This window comes from Pezoporus flaviventris, unplaced genomic scaffold (genome assembly GCF_033815535.1).
Source record: "Pezoporus flaviventris isolate CSIRO_AGI_PZ_B2104156 unplaced genomic scaffold, CSIRO_AGI_Pfla_v1 ptg000066l, whole genome shotgun sequence".
Lineage (NCBI taxonomy): Eukaryota > Metazoa > Chordata > Aves > Psittaciformes > Psittacidae > Pezoporus > Pezoporus flaviventris.
Window position 1 is genome coordinate 10,580,967 of NW_026892614.1, and position 20,660 is coordinate 10,601,626.

Here is a 20,660-nt window from a genome sequence, read left to right on the forward strand (position 1 = left end):
AGCCATCAGTTTTAACTTTGAACGGACACAAGCATGCAGCAAATAAGAACTCTCACCTCAAAATATTCTGGTTTTGCTCTATATATCACTTTATCTTTCGAGGACTTTCTTACAGTATTTTAGTACAGCTAGTGTATTTGGTGAAGGCAAATAATCTGTTTCCAGTCCTTAACACCTAATCCCAAGATTAAGAGTCCCAATACTTTCATACTACATGGAGGGAGAAACCTAGCCACCAACTCTGCAATCATGTGAGGGCATTGCTTTGAACAGAATTTTCAGAATGCAAATAAATAAAGCCATCATGCAATAGCAACTCTCCTTTTTAACAGGAACAGTACTAAGAACGGTAGGACTCAGAAGCTAAATCACACCAAACTAGCAGGTTTTTGAAAGCCTGTAGTAAACTCACCAAACAATGACTGTACACGGCATATCTGACCTCCTTCCATCATGGTGCTTGGATCACAGCTTTATCTCAGACAAGGCTTTCCAGCATAATATCTCCTTTTTTTCTGTTTTGATCTTTAAGTAATGAGAGGCCTAAACAGTTACCGGGGCATATAGTTATAAAGGAAACTCCTTTAATGGGATCTTTCAGGTCTTGTTGACTTAATTTGTACCACAAGTTGAATTCCTGCATCTCTGTCACCACAATTAAAAACAAACAAACAAAAAAAAACCCAAACAACCACCACCACCAACCACCACCATTGTAAACATTCAGGGTTGGTTTGTTTGCTTTTAACAGACATTTAGATACTGAAGTTGCAAACTACTTATTTGAATGGAGAAATTACAACTCAGGTTTCGTTTTTTAAATAACAAAAATTTTACAGCTTTGGATTACATTTCTTGATTGGATGGCCTATGTTATTATGAGTATGAAACAAATCATTAAAGATAAATAGAGCATTTTGAAATTTGTCTTGCATTGGTTAGTTGCTAACAGACATAATGTATGCATACATATCATATGTACTACTCCTTCATTCAGTGCCATCATCTGGAGTAGTACCATCACCTAATTCCCCAAACATGCTAAGTTTTATTATTATGCCTACTAATACAGCACACAATTTTCAGCTGATACAAAGTCGTATTTGTTGCAGCTTTACATCCACGTAGATCTGACCCAGTGTGTTTCACATTCATTTGAATATTTCACACTTACTTTAAATTATTCGCTTTCCATTTCAAGAAGTAATTCTGTTGGGTTTTGGGATTAAGTACAAGGATCACAATCAGGTCGGATGGCTGTGGCTACACATCTGCATGTAGGCTCAGGATTTATACAGGGCTTAAAAAGAATACAGACTTAATCTATGTACATAATAAAGAATATTTCCAATTATATTAATCGTGTTGCATAAAACTACTATAGAGAAGCATTTTATTGTGAAAGAATGATTCATTGAACAAACCCCTGTCTGGTCTACGCCTATGAAGACTTCCTCTACATATGTCTAAATTATGAAAGTAATGTGGAAGTACACATGAAATGGTTACCAACTTTTCATTTAAATTATTGAAATTGATGATCTTAGTGAATGTCTGCTAAATGGAGTCCTCTGAACATGACATTACATAAGATTAAGTGCCATCTTTGCCATTAAATACGAACATTCATTTTGGCAACATAACACAAAGGCAATTAAAACTGCCTCAGAGGTGGAGCTACAAAGCCTTGCCAAAGGCCTCACAGCACCTTTTTACTTCTTTAGGACAAAACAGAAACATAAGCACAGAAAGAAATGACTGCGACTACCAAAAAAAACCCCAAGCAAATACCTTACTCTATGACAAATGCCCAGAACAATCCAGTTTCAACAATCCTGATTTGATTCTTCAGTGTGAATCAAATTTTCAAAAACTTAGCATTTCATTATGTCAGTAACTGCTCAAAAAGCATCTACGTGTATCCATACATTAATGGATACCATGTGCATTTTGTCATACATTTGGATTTAATGCAATCAAAAACTGTGCAAAGTACAGGTACCGCTTCCTGGCTGTCAGAAACAGTTTTAAGTTTATTTGCCTCAGCCACTGAGAATATGCTCAAGTGTTTTGTGTACAAGACAAAAAAAGCAATTCTTGCCTTCAGATCTTGCACTCTGGAAGACAAATGGAAAAAAAGAAAAAAGAGGCTTTCTCCCTAAGGCAACAAAGGCAGAGGATTTCAAGCCAGTGCCCCTGCCCACTGTTTAGAATGACACCCTTCTTGACACATCTGAGTAGAATTTGACTGCTGGCAGAGAAATTACTTGTGTAAATACTAGAGAATCATACTTTCTTGTAACCTTGGATGTGCCTGGTGAGCATCTCTCTCTACCCTCCCTCCCCCCATTCTCCTCTTCTCTTCCAGCACAGCCACCTATCCAGCTCCTGCTTTTTGTATTGAAAACAGGCCAAAAAAGGGCAAAGAAAAAAACGCCAAGAACTGGTATTTGGCAGCACAAGAAACAGCATGCCAGTCTTATCATCAGGCTTTATTTTCTAACCTCTCACACAACAGCAGCATCTAGGGACCAACAAAGAACAGAACATCACTGACACACATAGCTTGGGGTCACGGAGCAGACTGCCCCAGCTGACTGGCCCACACCGGTCCAGCAAGAAATCTGCAGAACCTCTCCTAGTGTTGCAACCATGTCCTGTCACACGGGAGAAAGGCAAGAAAAGTGGCTCTTTAAAGACAGAAATGAAAAAAAAAAAAACAAGTTATCAGAGTTTCTGGACTCTCAGTACTGTAACCCATTATATACAATGCAATTCAGAGCACAGTGAGAAGTTCACAATATAGAATCACACAGGGCACCACCTTCTTAAAAAGGAAAAAAAAAATATTAAAGAGAGGTTGTTTTGTTTTGGTTTTTTTTTCCAGATCTTTAAAAACACCCACTATGTTATCCTTCCCTTTCTCAAGTCCAAACTGATGAGAGGTCAAGGGGGAAGGGGGGGTGTGATGGGGACCAGGACTACAATTTTTATCAGTCCTTTTTAATGATGTAAAGCAGCTGTGTTATACCTCAGTGCATTCTGGAATTAAAGCGTGAGTTTACCTGCCATAGAAATAAGAGGAAATGACACCTTATGCTATTAGAAAACATCAACAAGCACAGGTAACTCACTCTCAAGTGTTCTGCTGTGCAGTGGTTCACAAGTGATCAAAACCATGTTTGTGACTGGCCCAGAGCTCAGTGTTTTTCTTTCTGCATCACATACAGTTATCATATTCAAGAGCTGTTAAAACACAGCTCCAGCTTGTTTGTTTTTCAATATGCTGTGCATTATTTAGGTCTAAAATAAACCTACTTCAATAGCATACAGCATAATCTTTTAATGAATGGACTTCCTCATATAGCTATCTGTTTATATAGAAAAGGCAACAATCTAACTTTCAAATATAAAGAAACATATAAGTCATTGAGCAAATGATTAATAATTCTTGTTTTGATAAAATGGATGGGTCTTCCACATAAGAAATAGATTTAAAAGTACCACAAATACTGATGAAACAAGATTACCTATAGACCATTGCCAAAAAATAAGTTTATGTTCTTTTTCGTCCTTTTTTTTTTTCTCCTGACACTCACTGCTTATTTTCTTCATTTTAGTAAAGAAATTAAAATTTATGCTATAAACTTAACAAGACATAATGGATAAATAACGGGACAAAATAAGGAAATTAAGCATTTTAAATTGTCTTCAGCATGTCTCTGGGTTTTCTTATTCTTGCCATTGCAACTTTTTGAATGCTAAAAATTTTTTATGGTTTATGTATTCTGAATATCAGATATGTAACCTATTCCTAGAACATCTGTTTTGAGATAGATCCGCTTTGAAATTGAGAGAGATTAAAATACAATTGAGCTAACACTTGAGCTAATACACCTCTATAGATGAGGTAGATCATGCATTTATCTTATTCTAACCCAATTATTCTATACACTGAACTGTCTCCTATTAATAAAATGACACAAAATTTAGACCCGACATTAGGTTTGTGTTTATGCTGAATAAAGCGTTGACGGTTCAGGGATGTTTTAGTTACTGTTGAGTGGCACTTAAGCAGAGTCAAAGCCTTTTTCTGCTCCCCACCCCATCAGCAAGGAGGCTGGGCATGCACAAGAAACTGGGAGAGGACACAGCTAGGACAGCCAATCCCAATTGACCAAGGGGATATTCCAGACCATATGGTGGGTGTCATGCTCATAAAGCTGGGAAAGAAAAAAGGGGGGATGTTTGGAATGATGGCATTTATCTTCCCAAGTAACCATTATGTGTGATGGAGCCCTGCTTTTCTGGGGATAGATGAACACCTGCCTGACGATGGGAAGTGGTGAATGAATTCCTTGGTTTGCTTTGCTTGTGCACGCAGCTTTTGCTTTAGTTACTAATCTGTCTTTATCTCAACCCATGAGTTTTCACGCTTCCACCATCCCAATTTTCTTCCACACACTGCAATGGGGGGTGTCAGTGAGCAGCTGTGTGGTTTGTAGTTGACAGATGGGTTTAAACCACACCACCAAGTTAAAAAAAAAAAAAAAAAACAACAAAACAATAAAATGAATGAAATAAGGATAGCGTAAAGTGTAAAATAGCTTTTATCCCATTATCAGCCAGAGGTAGAGAACAGTCCCTGGCAGAACACAAAAAAAACTGTTACAAAGATGCATCCTTGATTTCTCCAAGGCTATTACTGTAACCAGTATGGGATGTAGTCATTCTGTGTGTCCTTACAAAAGCAAACAAATTCATTGGATTAAATAATTCATTTCAAATCAAGAATACATTTGTTATATAATGACCCATGACCCAGTTTAGGGTCTCACTCCCTGGGAGGCAGCTTCGCAGAAAAGGGCCTGATGCCATTAAGGTGGGCATGAGCCCTTGGTGTGCCTTGGAAACAAAAGACAGTAGCCTTCTATGCTGTACTAAAAGTTGCCTGGAGTTATTGGTTTTCCCCTTTACTCAGCACTTCCTAGACTATATAGAATCATAGAATGGTTTGGGCTGGAAATGACCTTAAAGATCATCTAGTTCCAACCCCTGTGCTACAGGCAGGAACACCTTCTACTAGAGCAGATTGCTCAGGGCACTGTTCAACCTGGCCTTGAACACCAGGGATAGGGCAGCCATCTCTCTAGGCAGTCTGTTCCAGTGCCTCAACACCCTCATAGTAAAGAGCTTCTGACTAATGTCTAATCTAAATCTCCCTTCTTTCAGTTCAAAATAGATACTCCTCACCCTATCACTACATTCTCTGAAAAAAAGAATCCTTCCCTATCTTTCCTGCAGGCCCTGTTTAAGTACTGGAAGGCTGCTATAGGGTCTCCTGGACCCTTCTCTTCTCTAGGCTTAACCTCCCAACTCTCTTTCTGTAAGATGAGCAAACCAATGGACAAAAACATTCACAAACTTAAAAATATAACTGTACTTTGAAATGTGATTCCATAAAATGACATTTTGTGATAAGATGCATTTCTTCATAGAAGGGAGTCTGACAGCAAATCTAAGAGTAAAAGATGTCTCTCCACTTGTTACAAATAAACCAACCTCGAGCCTAAGAACAAGCTCTAAAGTAGCTCCAAATATGAATTCATTCCCTATTTAAAATTCAAACACAAGATATACAGAAGAACAATATAGTTAAACGGCTAAGAAATAGAGTACTTTTTCTCAGATTTGACAAGCATAGATTATTTCCCAAAAGAAGACAGTGGAATTTGGAAACAGTTCTGAAATGTGAGCACATGTGAACTGATAATGTTTATTAAAGTGCTTGCTAATTTAGCCCAACTATCATCATCCATTTTTCGTTAGTATGTTGTTTTCAAAATCTGTTGTTCTCTTCCAACACTGACGGAATCTATACAACCGCCCAAAGAAACACTTGTGCTGTAAGCTTGAATGAAAGAAAATAAAATTAATAAAGCAATTTTCATAATAGGCCTGCCGGTCGTGTTGTAATAGGATAAGCATTAATAGTCATTACTTGCTAAATTATTCTATCAATATATATCTACAATCTGACCATTATTTCTGTAGTGTGAATGACCTTAGTGTGAGAAAGTGCATGTGAATAAGTTGCGATAATAAAACATCAGCTACATCACTAGGAGCCACATCTTAAAGGATACTGGAGAAAAGGAGTGGATCATATCAGGCATTCTCAAGAATGCAAGTCTAGGATGATAGCTGAGGTCTATTACCTGTATTTGGCCTATTACTGGTGCTTGGTTTTGCACTTCATCCCTGATACCTGTAATTCAGATGCCCCACTACCAAATTAAAGCGCATTACAATCCATTACAACTGGAAAAAATAGCCTTCAAGACATGCAGTGAAATTTTTTAACTGCCTTATGAACTCCATTGAAACCTTTTTCAAATTATCACATGCCTCTTGTAATATTTCCTATACTCCTCCTTACATAATAAATAGTAACATTGTATGGACACAGATATTAGGAAGAAAAACATTTTTTTTTCTCTTATTTACAGTCAACTTTGCTTTAAGGATTTGGTAATTTTACAGCTCCTTCAGTATTTATATCTCCAAATGACTTCAAACAAGCTCATCCTAGAAACCATCAGCCCTTAAAAATTAAAACAAGGATGAGCTGTATGGGTTTTCTCTTGTTTTTTATTTTTTTCTCCAAATTCATGCAGATTAAGCAAAATAAATACTGCTTCACAAAACACTGAGAAAAAGCAGCATCAACAGGGAAACATAGGAGGTGAATACAGTGTGAATTTCACACCCCTTAAAGGCAAGAATGTTCAGGAATTTTATTTAGTGATAGAGAGACTGTAGGTTTAATATCCAAACTTACTGACTGATAATAAATTCATTAAATAGATTTTTCTGGCCTTCCAGGCAACTAGCACTGCAACCACGTCTATCCCAGCTCATTTTTATTGTTAAAAAGATCCACTTAAAACAGAGCGTCATGAATTAATTCATCTAGATCACTGCTATTATAATGAATCATTAATATCCTAGTGAAAAATTTATTATTATAAATAATAGATTCAAAATGATGACACAGAAAATGAAGCACTACTCTTCAATGTATCAGACAGAAGCAAAGTGATGTCATGGAAGCTGGCAAGATAAAAACTATAAATTTCTGTTCTAATTCTCTAAAGATGTCTTTCCAGATGCTTTAACTTAATTTTATTTTCTCATCAAACATTTATATTTCAGCTGAAAAAAAAACAAATATAAGGAACACTCTTCCCTTTGTATAAATAAAACGTCCAAGTATACCCATTGCTTTGGTCACAAATCAGTTCTGCCATGAGAAGGCACATTTTTGTCTTCAAAATACTTATTTCAGCATATGTGATAGTGAAACAAAAACCCTCCTTTGCAACAAATGGCAAAGTTAATTTTCCAAACTATTGTATCTACTGCATATATAGCAGAGTTAAGTAGGTTTAGATAACAAACTGAATAGATGAGAATTTTGATACCTACATGATTATTAGGCTCAGTTAGGGAATAAGAAAGACTGAAAGCAATCATCACCTCAACATAAATGTTACAGAATAAAAACCACAAATAGAATAAATGTTCTCTTTCCTGTGGAGTTAAAAATCAGAGTAATCAAATGTGTCTTTGAATTTGAGTACACAAAAACTGAATTGCAGCTTACTACAACTGAGTTTGGACAAGCAAAATAGCAAGCATATTACTGATATGGACTTCTGCAGCTAGCTAGTTTTAAAGTGAGCCCAAAACAAACCACAGCATTAGAGTTTAGCCAAAGGGCCATTACGAAAGAACAGTTAATCTTCAAAGGGGCACTAAATATTCCTTAAATTATTGATAGATTTGATTTGTCCATTCTCCTAGAACGATTTGTGTATTGTACATCAAAGCAAGCAGTATTATAGCTGTATCCTTGCTTCACACGACGCTTTAAACACTCAGAAGTACCTTAGAATTTGATGTGGATTCCAAAAAGCAAAGTCTGTTGCCAAATCCTTCTGCAGCAAGACACAATTTCTGTTGCTCCTTGTGAACAGTTGCAGTGCACTGCAGAACCACTTCATCATCCTACCAAAGAAACAAACAAGAACAGAACAGCAGTTATGCTTCTGGCCCAATAAGATCTGGGGAACCATTTAGAAAATCACTGCTAAACACAGAAAGATCTATCCCCAAACACAAGCAGAATCAAATCTCCCCATAATTTTTATTTTGGATGTGGCAAATCAATTAAAATAATTCCAATAACTATATATGTGCTTTTCCTGTTTGCCTGTTCTTGTAACAAAGGTCAGTATGGATGAAATATAAATGTTATGGGATTAAATCCTTGTAGTAATGTAGACAAATGAGATCTTGTCAACAAACCTGAAAAAACAGAAGCAAACCCTTACGTAAATCCTAGTCATTTAAAGTAATATGACTATGAACTACAGAATGCCTTTGCAAAAATCTAGTTCAAGTTAAGAAGAAAGAAAAAATTTGTAATAAATCTGTTTTCTAAAAATTTTGTGGTTTAAGAATAGAAATTTTTTTTTTTGCTCTGCATTCTTCTCAGTCATTTAGGAAGCGAAATTAGTTTCCAATCATGAATTTCACATGAATGATTATGAAGAGGTCATACTGAACACTGTAAATAAAATGTAATACAAAAACAAAACTATCAGATGAAGCATGCAACTGGAAGCAGAACAGGATGAGGCTACAAAAACGAACACAGTAAGGAACGCATGTTTACCAAAAAAAAAGTGTTCTTACACGCAGTTTTTTTACATTTTTACATTAACTAAAATGCCTGAATTCAAACTACACTCAGTAATTTGAAGCCACTTTTAAGCACTCATCCTGAATTAATCTGGACTTCTATTTGCTTTAACTTACCTCAACCTAGTAATTAAACTAAATTAAGCTGTATTTAATTCTGAAAAGGAGATTAAATAGAATTTAATCAAACACTTTAAAAAGTAATTCGTTACCTTTTTTAAATTGTCCTCATGTGGCAAACCCTAGCCCTAAGTGTAGGTGAACCCATTTCCTCATATACCAACAACAGCACCCAAGCTGCATTTCACTATCAATTGTAAAGTAAAAAGCACTAACTGCTCCCAGTCAGACATTAAATCCAGAAAATGTAATATGTCCATGTGTTTATATGTGCAGTTCACAATTGCAACTAACAGCAAAATCCCTAAAGGCCAAAAATCAAGGACCTAGAAGACTGCATATACAGAGCTAAGAGCTTTGCTGTGTACTATTTGTATAAGATGCATCTATTAAAGCCAAGAGCACGTGGGGTGAGAGAGTTGTTTTTGTTTTTTTAAAGTGCAAAATTAGTATGCCCTAATCCTAATTGCACTTTATTCAAATAAAAGTTTATTTTCAGGTTAAAAAAAAAATGGTGCTAAATTGCAGCTATATAAACACATTCTTCTTCCTCTTTCTCTTCCTAGCCCTTCTTCCTAAATAACCACACTAGCAGATGGAGACTCCAGTTTCACAATCATACACAGTGCTAGAGTTGTCTACAGAAAGGGTCACTAGAGAAGATGCTAACAGCACACCTCCATAGCCAGAGGCAGACAGCATAGTAAGGCTACTTTCTCCTGAAAGTACTGCCCTATTCTCTACCATTGTATGCTGTGCTTTTAGAGTAAGCTTGAAAAGGGTTCTACAGAGTCCATCTACAAAAATGATTCGACACTGACAGCAGCAAAAACATAACTTGGTTTGGGGCAAGTCCCTGACATATTTAATTTTTAGTTAACGATCTAATGCATCATATCACTTCCTGCAACTGAACTGTGCACAATCACCATGCATACATGCATAATGTAGCAGATGACTGCTGGAGAATTGAGACAGGAAAACTGCTAAATTTCTTGACATACAAACGTTCTCAACTTTCATTTTGCAAATATTTTTTCATTTGCTGTGCAGTGTACATGGCTTATTTTGTAAATACATGGCTCACAAATAAAGACTGATTTCTTTAAAAATGCTTACTAATTAATAACGAAAATTAATCACCCTCCCATGCCCTTTTCCAAAGTTAATTCCTGGGTTGGCAGAACATACTCACTAAAACAACAAAGCAAATCCTAACCCTGTTTTGCTCCATTTTCTTTGTTTTGTGTGTAGACAGTTACCATAAACAATCTCCTAATTTAGGCCACAGAGTCAGAACGTTGTGGAACTTCTCACACAAGGTGAGGTTGATAAAATTGGTACAGGATGTTAAGACAGACATGATGCCATTGTCAGATCAAGTGAATGGTGATTGCAGATAATCAGGCGTTATATACGCCCAGCTCTAAGTTACTTTGTATTTCTGTGCACATTAGTACAGAAGAATCTAATATAAACTCTACCTGGATTCAGTATTCCGACATTTACAAACTACGTGTCCTGAAGATTCCTATAGACACACAATTTGATTGTGTTACTAAATTACATTAAGATACCTAATTCCATTCCATTTCTTTAGAACAGACTGCTAAGTGAGTAAGCATTTCAGCACTGTCTTTCTAAACTTGTTTTCAAAACAGAAAATGTTACCCAGTTCCAGTATCAGGAGAGCTAAAAAAATGCCTAATTTCCTTATTTGAAGTCACACCACCAAAGAGACCTCCTTCACTGAAGGTCACTTCGCTCTTGTATGAAGAAAGCTACAGTGTGCATCATATTACATGTCTATTGAAGTAAAATATTTTTCAGATATTCTTAAATCTTGAAGTCTGAGACGTCTCAAACTGGTTCATTTCTTCCTATTACCTTTTGAGCATTTTCATATACTATGCATATCAAGTTTCAGATAATATTTTCTGCTAGTCACTGTCAGATTAGAACTGATGAAGCAATTTGTTTCAAAGGATTACAACTGTAGTCTTCAAAACTTGAGCAAATACATCACATCGTGTATACACATACACTCCTATCCACCTCTTTACATACTCTCCTCATTTGAGACTGAAAATTCTGGGGTAGAGGCAACACAAAAGTGCTAACAAGAATATCAGTGTCCTTTAAAAGCTTCTGTCAAATGTTGAGTTACTTAATATCACAGTAAACTAAATAGAGACGAAAATTAAAGAGGCTGCAAGAAATCAGCTTCTATGTTGTTCTTCCAATGTCTTCTTCTAATGTTTCATGCTAAAATGTAATCATTTGTAGGAACTTTTGATTCACTTAGAATCTAAACTCTCGGCCAAACTGTTTTTCAAGACATGTAGAAATACTTTCTATGCATTACCAATATAAAATGCATAGCTAAAAGAAGAAAACCTAGTCTTCCACAACACAGATACAGGTCTTCGTAACTGACCAAAGTAACGCGTGTTAATATATAATGTGTGTGTCATATTCAGTGAAAAACACTTGATCTGATTAAAATCTGATAAAAACCCAGTATCTATATTCTGCTGTAACTAATAAAAGTATTTAGTTTAAACTTCATATTCAAAACAACAATACCAGATACAGATTATAAGGAATAGTCTAGATAAAAACCTCAGATTTTAGAAGAAAGCGCAATAGTACAGACCTAATACCCCTGCAGGGATTTGCACCGACATATACTACTGTTATTTTTGTTTTGCTGAATAATCATCACTTAGATACATATCTACCAGTTTCCTCTGTGGAAACTGGAAAAATTTAATTATTTCCATCCCAGTTCACTATAGCAGTCTTCACTAGTAAGCCCAAAGATGCTGCTTTGTCTTCTATTTTTCCAGGTTCTGGTTACAGAAGGAAGTTAATCAAGAGAGTAAGGGAAAGTAGGTATCAATATCCACACAAATTCTGTCCACACAGTGGTGCTGCAGTTTATTTTCAAATGCACAAGCAATGTGTCCCTGTAACACCAAATGATCACAGTCTCAGATAAATCAGCATTTACTGCAAGTAAGAGTGAATTCAACTTGAGAATCTATCCATTTAGTTTAAGTACTTTACAAGATGATTCTTCCATCCATTCTCATTCAAGCTTCAGTACACAGTCTGATCTGCTTTATATCCGTATTTCCAAATTCCCAAGAGTGTTACCTCCATCCTGCAAACAGACAGGTAAGGAACAAAAATGATACTGTCTAGCTACAATAAGAGAGAGCATGCCTAGACAGCTGAAATGGTTCTCTCAGATTGCTAAACTGAAAACCTGAGTCAGAAAGCTATTCTCCTTCCTAAATTTGAAAATGAACTTGGTGAAGGCAATGCGCAGGTAAGACTAACACAACCAGGCATAAACAATGCTTTAAGATTATGGCCAGGTACCATCTTGGAGTAATCCATTAATCCTGATTAATCCTTGTGTGTCAACCAATACACTAGTTCATAAAGATACTACAAATTCCAGCAAAAAAGATATTCTGCTTTGTGTTATGTCAGATACCTGCACTGACCCAAACAGCACAAGCATTTGATTAGCACACTACTGCACTGATCATCCTGGTTCTTCAATAAGCATTCTGAAAAAAACAGGTCAGCGTTATCTATGCCAAAAAAAGTCCTATTTATTTTTAAAGCATCCAATTTTGAAAAGGACAGCTTTTGAATGAAGAGCAGCACAGAGCAGGTTCTTAATTCTACCTATTCATTATGAGCTAGTTAATTATTTTCATAAAATCTTCATACTCACAGAAACTAAACAAATAACCCAGAAAACCCAGTAACTAAAAAAAAAATTAAACCAAACCAAAATAAAACCAACCAACCAACCCACACCTTTAACAACATCATAACAGTTTCTACAGCTAAAAATTGCTCCTAAAACCAAATGCTCCCAGCAAAATGTGAACTGCATGTTCAGAACTGTATTGCAGAACACTAGATTAATGGGGAAGAGCATGAGTTTGCTGTCAAGGTACAATATTAAAACAGTCAGTTCTTAAAACTCCTTAATAGCACTTACTCTCATCTACAGAGATTATGCGACTTTCCTGCAAAATCCACACATACACTTCCCCGTCAAAACAAAGTTTACTTTCTCGTGTGAAGATGTGGGGGTGTGAAGTTCCAACAGGTATGTTTTGACTAGGTATATTTTTCTAAGATCATCAATTTCAAGTTATGACTGAACAAAACATATATATATATATATATATATATATATGCACCCACGCAAAATTAAATATATATACTTCCTTGTAACAGACAGTGTTACTCTGTCCTATTAAACCCTAACAACTGATACCCTCCTGTGTGAAGTCAGTTTTGACTAATCCTTGACCTTCTCATTATTAAAGGACTAAAACTGCTGGCTGAATTTCACAGGTGCTGTTAGCACCTCTGCGGTGTAGACATAATTGCAGTTTTGGGGGTGGAATATTTGCATTGTGGCATTTTTCTGGAAATCTGCTAGTTGGTGGGTGGTGTGTTTGAGCTTTTTGGGGGGAGATGGTTTGGCGCTTTTTTGGGGGGAGGGTGTTATATTTTTCATTTGGGTTTTTCTGTAGGGTTTTTATTTTCTTTGTTGTTGGGTTTTTCATTTTGGGTGGGTTTTTTTTTTGGTTGAGTTTTGTTGGTTTGGTATTTCTTTTTAATTCTGCACATTGTAGTTAGTATCTTAAACTTTTAGTAATTACATATACTTTAAAACTTCTGCATTCATATCTCATTCATATCCGGTACTGGTTTACTAGGGAGTCAAAGGACAGAACAGTCTTAGGAATTTGTTTATTTGCATTCTTTAATAGTGCATAATATAATTTCCCTACTGTATGTCTTTCCCTGTTTTACACTCCACGTCATCACTACCTCCAAGTCTTGCAATCATAAAAGAAAAGCACAATATTGGAGCTTCTAGTATTGATAAAAACCATTGCAGGAAAAGTGGATGATAACTAAAGTAAGAATACACTACAAGTTAATACATTTATTTAGAAACACTGAATGTGTTTCAGCCCAAGGCGCTTCAATTCATTATGTCATGAATCAAAGCATCACAAAATACTAAATTTAAAGGGACTTCAAGCATCATCTGGTCCAACCTTTCTTGGCAAAAGCACGGTCTAGACTAGATGGACAGCACACTGTCCTGCTGAATCTTAGATGTCCAATGTTGAGGAATCCAACACTTCCCTGGGGAGATTATTCCAATGGCTGATCGTTCTCATCGTGAAAAATCTTCCTCTCTTGTTCAACCAGAATTTCCCAGGAGTAACTTGCACCCATTACCCCTCATCTTTTCCATGCAATCCCTTGTAAAAAGGGAGTCTCCACCTTCTTTAAGTACCACTACATGATGATAAGGTTCCCCCTAAGCCTTCTTTCCTCAAGGCTGAACAAAATCATTTCTCTCAGCCTTTTCTCACATGGCAGGCTTCCTAATCCTTTGGTCATCTTTGTGGCCCTTATCTGGATCCTACCCAGCCTCTCTACATCCGTTTTGCGTAGTGGAAAGTAAAACTGAACACAGTATTCCAGGTGTGGCTCGACAAGTGCCGAGTTCATGGGATAATGACGTCTTTATCTCTGCTAGTGATGCCCTTGCTGATGCAGCCCAGCATCCTGTTGGCTTCCTTTGCTGCAGCTGCACACTGTTCACTCATACTGAGCTTGTTGTCTACCAGGACAACAGCACTGGTCCCAGTATTGATCCCTGGTGGACCCCACTAGTGACAGGTCTCCAGTTTAAAAAGGAGCCATTCACCACCCTCTGGGTGCAGCCAGTTCCCCACTCACCACGCAGATCGCTTGTCTAGACCATAATGCATCAGTTTCTCTAGGAGGAAGCTGTGGGAAACTGTATCAAAAGCCTTGGAGAAATCCAGATACACCACGTCCAGCGCTTGCCCCACATCAACTGAGCAGGTTACTTTGTTATAGATGGCAATCAAGTTTGTCAAGTGGATTTGCACCACGGTGAATCCATGATGGCTTTTCCTATTTATGTGCTTCATTTGACTTGCGATAGCCCCCAGAGGGATTCATTCCATAACCTTCCCAGGGACTGAAGTAAGACCAATGGGCCTGTATCTTCCTGAATCCGTCACTGAGCCCTTCTTGTAAACAGGGATGACAATTGCCTTCTTCCAGTCTTCTGGGATGTCTGCCAAGCTCCACGACTTCTCAAAGATTATAGAGACCAGCCTCACAACAATATCAGCCAGCTTTCCTAACACCCTCGGATGGATATGACGTCACCCAGCTCTCTTAACACCATGACCTTGACTCTGCATTTTGCTTCAAGACTAAAATAAGCAATCTTTTTCAGGTATTTTCCTTAGTTTTATATTTTATACTTGATATTTTACGTCTTTGCTGATAATACAGCAAATAAGATATTAACTATTACTAATTTAAATAATATGCTCTGTTCTTAATATTCTGTATAATGGTACACATGATTTCCCTTGTAATCTAATGCTGACTCTTGTGTTTCTACTGCTCCATGACAGCTTACCAATTCTGAAACTGCACATGTAACAGAGAATGTCATACTCACAAAATTAAGCATTCAGAGGTTAAAACTGGTAAATTATCCTTGTACAATCAAACTCACTTCCACTGCTGTTTTATATGGCAAATACTGCAGTTAGTGGAATGTTTCCATCAACTTCCATATGCTATAAATCAGGATCTCTGCACAGACTTTAATAGCTCAATCTTTAACAGCTTGCTCAAACTCCACATATGCACAGTTCTGCTTTACCGCATTCCATTTACTGTTCAGCTGTGCAGCTGAACTCTGCAATGGGTATAGGCACCCACATACTTTAAAAGTAGATTTACGAATAGGAATTTAGCCTGTACGAACAATTTTCTGCCTAAGGGAATTGTAGAATACTTCTTGACTTACAAACTTCTCTTCAACTTCCCTTTATCTTGTTGGGATAATCATTAACGTGCAAAAATAAAGTTTGTAAGTCCTACTGGCCATCAAGTACAATACTTGCACATATGCTGATAGGATCCAGATAACAGTCCTCTAAGATGGCCCTAGTAATCTGACCTGCCAAAAACAAAACCAAAACCAAATGTAACCTTTTTTATGCTGGGTATCTGAATAAGACACACCAAGCAACATTTAAGACAACTTTTAGTGTTGAGTAACGTTATACTACTAGTTGCCCCAGAGCCTCTTTCTTTCTGTGTTTCGGAAGAAGGTAAAAAGCAATGATGCAGAAATCAAGTAATTAAGATGGTGGGTTTCCTTTTCCAAATCCCTGCTGACAACAAACAGAAGCCTTGATGCATAGGATTTATTAAACACCATGTACATAACGTTCAAGAACTATGATCGTTAGTAATTAAGTATCTTTTCAACAGTCCTATGGGAGATGCCAACAAAACAAATGCTCGGAGTGTAGCATTACTTAAACTGCTATTTCTATTCCTGACTGATCAACCAGTCCTAAACAACTTACCAAATTCTATTTCAAAATACCACCACCTATTAGAGAGATGACTCTAGAGCTGACAGAGGTAAGAAAAGCACCCACAGTTCTTATTACTGTATCTGAGTTTGAACCACAGCTCCATTATTTTCTTGGTAGCAGATGACTGTCGTTAACAATAAAATAACAGTAATGCTCTTGGCTGCTAGGAACTTAGGCTCAACCTCTCTTACAGGAGAACAACCTACAAAGAACTGAAAAGAACCATAGCACAGTGCACATTCCTTAAGTAGGAACACAAGATAAAAAGCAAAAAACAACAGCGCTGCGAAAAGGGTCTGCTGGTTAAGGCGACTCAAATGCTGACCATGAGTCAACACCAGGCAGCTGTATAGAAGCCACAAAGTTGAGCTAACTGGGAAAGAAGTGCATGTGACTGCACAAGTAGTGATTCTTTGACTTTACACTCAACACCAGCAAGGCTTCAGCTGAAGTGAAATGGGAATTTTGATCCCTCATTTCAAACAGAGAAAGGACACAGAGCAACAAGACTGAGGCTACTTAAAAAAAAAAAAACAACAAACCAAACACACACACACACAAAAAACACACAAAAATACCCACAAAAAAACCCTGTTGCGATGGAAACTGCTAGACATGCAACAATGTCAAGTATATGATATTGTTATCAATAAAACATGGAATATAGGACAGGTAATACCATTCCTCACTGCATTGAGAAAATTAGCATTAAGACAGTTGAGAGAAAGTTTTATGAGGTTAGGATAGCAAAGCATTTTCACAGACCAGCTTAGAAGCGTCATCATTGTAAGACTATAAGAACTGCTCAAGAAAACCTTTGTCAGTAGGATTGAAGCATAGCTGAACTTGCCTTAGGATGAGAAGGAAGAGAGATTATTTTTCTGGTCACGCAATTCTAGTCTGGATGCTTTTTACTATACATGTTTTAGTTTTATCCTGTAGGAGGAGTAATTTCATAAGGATTCAACATTATTCCAATGGAATTATCCTTTGAGGCAGAAAACCCCATCCAGAACAGAGGGAATTCCAGAAGACCAGAGAAACTGATAGTTCCTGAAACATACTCTGAAGCAGCATCCTAGTACAATAACCATGTTATCTTCTCCTCCTTCCTCCAAAAGCTCATTGTCATCAAAAGATTACAGCAAAGTCATGGTGATCTGCAGTATTAAAGAGACATAAAACCACCACAACCCCACCTAGAGTCATGCAGATTCATATTCAGCACTTGTCACAAAAAGTTTTCACCAAAGAAAAATGATACAAAGAGCATGTCAGAAAGGAATCAGTGTGTACAAAATGTCATTACACATCACTTGAATAGAGTGATTGCAGAGCAGAGTTTATCAAGGACTCAAGCAGAGTATCTCAGCCACAGAGCACATCCCAGTCTGCAGCTACCAATAAGAAACGAAGCACGCAATCAGAAGGCCACAACCAAATCTAAAAGAGTGGCTTCAGCACACCCAGGTCACAGGCACCTTCTGTGCTCAGCGAAGTGTTTCACGGAGAAACAAACCTAAGTACTACTGACTTTGATCTGATTGGGTGCTGCAGTGTTCCTACAAACCTAATAAATTGCAAGTTCAGCTGTCAGTGCCTAAATACAAATTTATCTGTCTGTAACTATAATTAGTAATGGCTAACTCTGCATCTGAAACAGTTGACAGAGGAGTGATGGAAAACATCTGCAATAAAGTATGAATACCAAATTAAACACAAAATGGCTGGTGGGCCTATTTCAGCTTCTTAGCAGTCCCAGTATGTCAAATTCACCTCTGATGTAATTCCACTTATTTTAGGAATTCGGTAAGAATTCTATTGCATTTACACCCTCACTCACTAGTTCCAGGTTATGTCTCTTCTGCAATCAAAGGTGTGATTATAGCACAGAACATATCTACGCTATATTTGATCTTGGTGTGAATAACAGTGCCAGTAAACACAGGTGAGAGCATGCTAGAAAAGGAGTCCACAAGAGTCTGAAGGCAAACACAAAATTATACCTATAATCTGAGTCAGGCAGTTTAACAAGCTGCCTCTAAACAAACGGCAACTATCTCATAACCCCACAGCGCTCAGTCCAAGCTAATAAATCTAGACTCTCACCAGTATCTGAAAGTAATCACTGAAGGGTTTTAGTTTCACTACACTTGTCTGAGAAAGAGTTCATGAATCTCAGCTGGAGAGCAGAGGCACACATTAAAAAAAAGTAATACATTCAAGGTCACACAATACTTAAACTGAAATTGAATATATTATGGTTCCGAAACCAGGACACCCTACTAACAGGTTCCACAGCATGAAGGCTCTAACAGAACTCGTGTTTCATGGACAACACCCTCTCACTCCAACTCAGACTGTGAAAACATCTCCTGTGCATCATCCCTTTCAGGCAAGAATACATGAGCCCTCAGTCTTGTATCTTGTGAGCAGACTCAGGAGGCTAAGTCAGTACAAGAACCATCTGCTTGAGCTGGCACATTTAATCCTAGATCAATTTCTCTTCACTTAATCTTTTTTCACCACTATTTCTTGAATCATTCCACTTCAGGGCTCTGCCACACTGATATTTTGCAGTGGCCCAATCGATCATGCAACCTTTCCTCTCCAATTCCCAAAGACTCACCTGCCACTGTAGTTTGGTTTTTATTATTTTTGGAGCAATGTTAAAGATTCATTCTAATCCATGCCTGTTTCAGCTATGTAATCCTCTGCCAATATTGCTCCCTGCTGTCATTCTGAACCTGCGCTAATTTATGAGATTAACCCTTTCGCTTCACACATTTCCCATGCAATGCTGCCTTATCATCATGAGAAGTCTACCACCTTTCTAAGTTCCTCCCTCTTAGACTAATTCCATTTTGAAAAATTCTCTCAAGAGCTCTGTTCATAATTTCTCGTTTGAGCATCTCTGATTTATCAACTATTCTTTTCTGAAGCCCATTAACGAAATTATGAGAATGAGATGTGGTATCTTCCCATGACAACACCAGAATTACCAACATTCAATTTCTACCTAACTTTAAATGCCACGAAAGGGTCCTTATACAGCTGGAGCTGTACCATATTACGAAACCCCAAGCAATCATAACACTGAATCTTTGCTACATAAGCAATCAAAAAAATTTTCAGCTTCCCATTAAAGAGATTGGATATTGGTCCCTTTTTTGAAGGGACAACGAACATACCCCACTGTCTCCAAACAGTGCTGCCACTTCACATTTATCTCTTCTTAACCTGCCTAATGTACGTATTTCTCAAAAAGATCACTGTACAAAATAAAGACTGCAGCAGTCTTAAAATACTGAACTGCAAACTTCATATCTAAACAGCTACAGTCCCTAGATAGCAGGAGATAATTGCATTCTGCAAGAACAGTGCAGCTGAAGGGAAGAACACTAAATTGAAAGAAGCAGCAGATATATTTTGTTCCCAGATCTCACACCAAACTTTTATAATTTACTAGTCAAGTAATTCCCCTGTGCTTATGCCCCTTTTCCACATCTCTTTGGTTGTACTTGTTTAGACTCAGTTCTCCCAGGCATGACTATTCCAAGTTCGGTTCAGAAATAAATTATATCATTAGTAAATACAAGATTACATATCTGCTGTAACAGGAAAGAAATGAAAACTTATAGCATGCAATGATTGTTGGGTGGTGCGGTTGCGGGGGGGGAACGTGTCCCCATCAGGAGTGACTTTAAGCAGCTACAGACCATATCAGGAGAACTATTCAAGTGCTAGAAAAAATACACACTAAAATAAACCAGCTGGAAGTCTGCTTGTTGGGTTTACCTGCAGAGCCCTGGGAATGGGCAGCAATGAATAGGTCAGATACTTGGTTGAATAGGCTGCCTGTGGCCCACAGCTGAGATACCTTTCCTCTGCTTAGCAGAAATGTCATCAAGTTTGAACAGTAACTGTATTTTGCAAAATCGTAATATTGGAAACTTACTGCTCTTTTCTTCTTGAAGATAAAGAAAATAAAAAGAAGCAGCAGGACAACTGGAGACCCACCTTGTGCCAGGCGGGACTGAGCTCAGTACTTCATGATGCGTAAAAGGAACAGGACTTCATGAAGCCAAGAAATCTGGCCAAAAAACAGCAGCAATAGTGCAGTTGGAACTAACAACTAACTGTTTCTACAGAGAAAAAAGTTTAAACAACATTTCAGTTTAAAAAGCCTCTCTGATCTCTCCCTCTAACTCAGTTCTAATGATGGCAAATAATTGGCCACGTTGATCAGTGGGAAGAAAGGCTTGGTAGCCCCTCCCACAT

General features: G+C 37.4%; 1 protein-coding gene across 5 annotated transcripts in view; it reads right to left on the reverse strand.

The window, feature by feature from the left end:
• RYR2 (ryanodine receptor 2) overlaps positions 1 to 20,660 on the reverse strand; it is a 380,332-nt gene that overhangs the window by 282,293 nt on the left and 77,379 nt on the right. For all 5 annotated transcript variants that reach the window (XM_061471193.1, XM_061471190.1, XM_061471195.1 and 2 more), the window contains exon 2: positions 7,951 to 8,070. In XM_061471193.1, coding sequence (XP_061327177.1) covers positions 7,951 to 8,070 — 120 coding nt within the window. The remainder of the gene's footprint in view (positions 1 to 7,950; positions 8,071 to 20,660) is intronic.